Raw genomic sequence first — 4,871 nt, 5'->3', positions numbered from 1 at the left:
CTTTAGGCCGACGAAGCTGCCTGAGTTTTTCAGTAAACCAGGGTTTATTGTTGTTGTATGTGCAGAAGGTTTTTAGTCGGCACACACGTCCTCACAAAAACTGATGTACGATATCTCACAGTGTCAGTGAGCCGGACTGTAACTCCAGCTTTGCCTCGTTGGTCCATCTCCTCACAGTCTTGACCACAGGCATTACAGATTTTATTATGACAGTGTAGCAGTGGTCCAGTGTGTTGTTGTCCCTGGTGCTACACTTAATACGTGTTTTGTATTTAGGCAGTTCTTTGCTGAGGTTTGCTCTGTTAAAGTCCCCAAGAACAATGAGCAGGGAGTCTGGATGGTTATCTGCTCAGCCAGGTGTTGGGATGTAAACACCGACCAGAATGATTGAGGAACACTCCCGCGGTGAATATAATGGTTTACAGTCTATGAAGAGGGTTTCTAAGTGAGGTCTGCATGATTCCTTCAACACTGTGACATCCGTACACCAACCTTCGTTAATATAGAAGCAGATTCCGCCTCCCCTCGTTTTAACCGTTTTTTAGCCGTTACGCAGTCCGTTCGGAGGAGTTAGAAGCCCGGCGGAGGTAGTGCGCTGTCCGGGATGTGCTCACCAGGCCAGGTTTCAGTGAAACACAGGGCGGCGGATCTAATAGGCTACTATACTGAAGTTGTTCATATTAAGACACATTTTTGTTTTAGTAATTGGGAAAACTTTTAATTGCTCTACACTTATAGTTTTAAATACAAGAGATGTACATTTAAAAAGAAATGGCTGCGTGCTGGCTGTAGTTCCTCCTCGACGTGGGCGTTGTCATGACAGACTTCTCCCCAAAGACTTAAATGTGTGCGGTTTCACAGGTTCATTGCCACAGATTCACCTTTGAGCAACAGGACATCTTTGAGAAAGGTATCTTTTCTTCTTACAATGTTATGTTTTTTTGCGAGATTAAACCAACAAGGTTGTTAAAAGGAAATATGACACTAAAAAAAGTCTGATTTGGGGTATTGAGACCTCTAACCCTTTATGTAAAATAATAAGGCCGCTTCTATCAGAGAGCTTGGTGCTTTTGTGGGTCAATGATGATTTTTTTTTAAAGAAAACACAGATTTTTCTGGAGCAACGTCCAGTTAATTTTGGTAGAATAATATATAAATAAAATAACACTGACTGTCAAACCAGGTGCAGGGTTAGAAGCAGCGAGACAGAAAGATGACATTATTGGGTTCAAGGTCTTACAGTTGTAGAAAAGGGAACTGTTTTAATTTGTAGTTGACATCGCAGATCATTCAATGAGACAGCAGTTTTTCCCAATCTGGTTCTGGTTCAGGCTCTTGGAGAATCAACCAATAACTGCACAGATGCGATATGAAATGTTTTCATTTCAGAGATTTGTTGAATACTGATTTATTTTAAGATTAATACTTGCATCTTGCTCTTCATTAAATGAGAGACAGGCTCAGCAACACAGTATAAATCAGGATTATCTGCATGCGTGAAGATGAATTTCACACAGACAAATGGTGAGCAGAACAACTGTAGCACACCCTTGGTAAAAGACAAGTATTCAGATTTAGCTGTATACCTTCTCAGACGTACAATAATGTTTATGAATAATAATGAAATTAAAGAAAAATTGTGTTTTGTCAAAGAGTTGTCTATTACATCATTATATAATTTCAGACTGTTATTGATATCGATGTAAGGTAAAAAAGGAAAATATTTATATTGTTTCTTTATGTTGCCATTGCAGGGCTCAAAACACTGATGAAGATGAATACTACCCCTTCCTATCAATTCAGTACAACAAATGTATCTGGAAATGGCTCTACATTTATTGATGAGTATGCCGAGCTGAGAAAGTCTCTCCACATCATGTCTCTCATTATTTACTGCCTGGCCTTTGTTCTTGGTGTGCTCGGGAATGGAGTGGTTATCTGGGTGATCGGCTTCAAGATGAAGAAAACAGTTAACTCAGTTTGGTTCCTCAACCTCGCCGTGGCCGACTTCATCTTCACAGCATGTCTGCCCCTGAGTCTGACCTACACGGCTTTGGATTTCCACTGGCCTTTTGGCAAGTTCTTGTGCAAACTGAACAGCGCAATAAGCTTTCTGAACATCTTTGCCAGTGTCTACATTCTGGTGGTGATCAGTGTGGACAGATGTGTGTCTGTGGTGTGGCCCATCTGGGCCCAGAACCACCGAAATGTACGCAAGGCATCCTATGTGAGTCTGGGTGTTTGGGTACTGGCTCTGATTCTCAGCACTCCATACTTCGTCTTCAGGGACACTGGGCCGTCATATTTCAATAAAGACGTCATCAACTGCTTCAACAACTTTGCTTTTTCTGATGACTACGTAACTCCGTCTGTGAATCAGCTGCGACTGTTTCGTCATCAGGCCATGACCATCACCCGCTCCCTGCTGGGATTTGTTGTCCCCTTCACCGTCATTGTCTCCTGTTATGCTGTGATAATCCATCGCATCAGAAGAAACCGCACTCTGGCCAGCCACTCAAGTCGCCCCTTTAAGATCATCGCCGCAGTTATCACTATTTTCTTCCTGTGCTGGGCTCCTTATCACATCATGACTTTAATAGAGATGGTGAATTCCCTACCGACTTATCGAAGTAAAACATTACTCCATGTCACAACTATCGGAATCCCTATTAGCGCCGGCTTGGCCTTTCTCAACAGTTGCCTGAACCCACTGCTGTACGTGTTCATGGGCCACGATTTCAAGGATAAAGTCCGCAAATCCATCCTGAATGTTTTGGAGACTGCCTTCCAGGAAGAGGTTTCTGGCTCTCTCACTGGCACACAGTCTCTGGACACCAGTCAGAGCAAAGAGATAGGTATCCTTAATACTGAAGTATAAGGTTTCCCATGATATGAAGAACCAAATTCTGAAACTGTACATAGCAAATAATCTTGACACAAATATAAATGTATGTATCAAATTACTTTTTTTGCTTATTTAGAACCCTCAAGACGAGTTGTAAAGATGCCTTCAGTCTGTACCATAATTGAGCGAAAGGGGATTTCCTGTACAAAAGAACCCAGCAGTGGTTTGAAAATAGGAGTTACGATATTTCGGATACTTTTGTGTAACACAAGCAACAAAAAAACTATGGTTTAGTTTGACAATGGGAGCTGGGAGATTTTGATTACCATTTCCTTGCCCGTGTGAGACAAAAAAAAAAACATGCAAACAAGTCCAAGTTGCTTTTATCTCCACCATTTTAGAATGTAGATATTCTATTTAAATGTTGCTAATTTGGCCTGTATGATTATTGTCGCCGCACAAATTACCCATAAATGTATATTTATTGTTGTGTATTGAGCACCTGGATGCCATCGATGTACTTGTTGCTTTCCCTGTACTGACTGCTGGCTCGATAAACATTTGTATTTGTTTAATTACTGTGGCATATATACTGTGCATATATACTCTGTTTTGTCTATTCATTGTTGTTAGACCTCCGAACCATCCGTGGGGAAAGAGCTCTATCCATTCAGCTGACTTATTATTAGTGTCTGTTCAATAAATATGTTTTTATATTTTAAGAGTTTTCTCATCTCGATTATTTCTCACCGGGAGGTTAAAAAGATTATTTTCCACCATGTCTCTCAGACCAAGGACAGCAAACTTTAGAGAGAAATAAAGACTGCAGCACGAAAATTGATTTTTTGCCTTCAATCATAGACATTGTTAATGATCTCAATTGGATAAATGTTATGATACATTTGTTTATTTTACTAGTGAAATAGTTTGTACACATTGGGGAAAAACTCGTGAAAACATGTAGATCCTCTCTAACGTCACAGTGTAATTTTGTGTGTCTTCTGTCACTGTTGAATTAAAAGAGGAGACATTTAGAACTGTGAGTGAACATTTCAGCCAACGTATTTATTGGATGTTTGACTCATAATGAAGTCCTGCCAGAAGTGTTTGCGGGAAAGTTTTGTGCTTGTTCAAACTAAGAAATTAGTTTCTAACCTAAAGATATATGCACGTTATATTTGTCTCCAAATGTCAGCGGAAATCTGATAAAGAGTAAAAGAGGATGCTGACAGGGAGGAAACCACTGTAGATAACCCAGACGTGTGCAATTAATTTAAGATAAAATAAGATAATCCTGAATTAGTCCCGCAGTGGGGAAATGTACAGTATTACAGCAGCATAGTAGATAGTGCAAACAAGAGACATAGTAAAATACAATGTATCAAAACAAGTATTATAAATAAGTAAATTCTAATATTGATAAAATATCAGTAATTGATGTATTCTCTTTGGTTTGCAGAGATGGATTTACATAGGCAGCATAGTATATGTGTTCATGTTCAAACATGGCTTCAAACAGTAACACAGAGCGATTACTCTCCACTCTCCACTCATTTTGACTTTAATCCACATCAATACAGTCGTCTAACAACCCACAATTTAAGCATTCGGTTGTTTGGTTACTTTTTGATTTCTCTTTTGGAGTGCCCCAAAGGACAGAGACTCTATTTCGTAGCTTTTGAACAGGGCAAACAAGTCATAGCAAGAAATTCTGCAACCCCATTCTCATCAGTGGAGATGCAGGAGAGATGCACATAAAGAGCGCAGAGATCCACTGCCCCCTGTTGCCCCATCATTTTCACACCTAAAAACTGATGAGAGATTCCTCTACTATGTGTCTGAATAACAAAACATAAATATTAAAGAATGAAATTAGGAACAACAGACTAAAAAAATCAAGATTAAACAAAGACAATCATTTAAATAAACAGCAAGAAAAAAGTTTTTTCATGAATTACGTGCTACATGTGATGTCATGTGAGACTGGCATGGAAAGTTCAGAAACATCTTTCATCTTGGATAAAAA

At 39.5% G+C, this 4,871-nt stretch overlaps 1 protein-coding gene across 1 annotated transcript; it reads left to right on the top strand.

Annotated features, from left to right (window-relative positions):
• The first annotated feature begins 881 nt into the window (after positions 1-881).
• LOC306699858 (chemerin-like receptor 1) lies at positions 882-3,512 on the top strand. The gene is made up of 2 exons (XM_079164631.1): positions 882-910; positions 1,755-3,512. The coding sequence occupies exon 2, from the start codon at positions 1,769-1,771 to the stop codon at positions 2,876-2,878; it is 1,110 nt and encodes a 369-aa protein (XP_079020757.1). The 5' UTR covers positions 882-910; positions 1,755-1,768; the 3' UTR covers positions 2,879-3,512.
• Positions 3,513-4,871: the final 1,359 nt, after the last annotated feature.

The sequence above is a fragment of the Pholis gunnellus genome (genome assembly GCF_910591455.1).
Source record: "Pholis gunnellus genome assembly, chromosome: 8".
NCBI classification, from domain to species: Eukaryota; Metazoa; Chordata; class Actinopteri; order Perciformes; family Pholidae; genus Pholis; species Pholis gunnellus.
This window is presented reverse-complemented; position numbering and strand designations above follow the sequence as displayed.

Coding starts and splice junctions, on each gene's coding strand:
- LOC306699858 (XM_079164631.1), top strand. CDS start 1,769: ATGAAGATGAATACTACCCCTTCCTATCAATTCAGTACAACAAATGTA.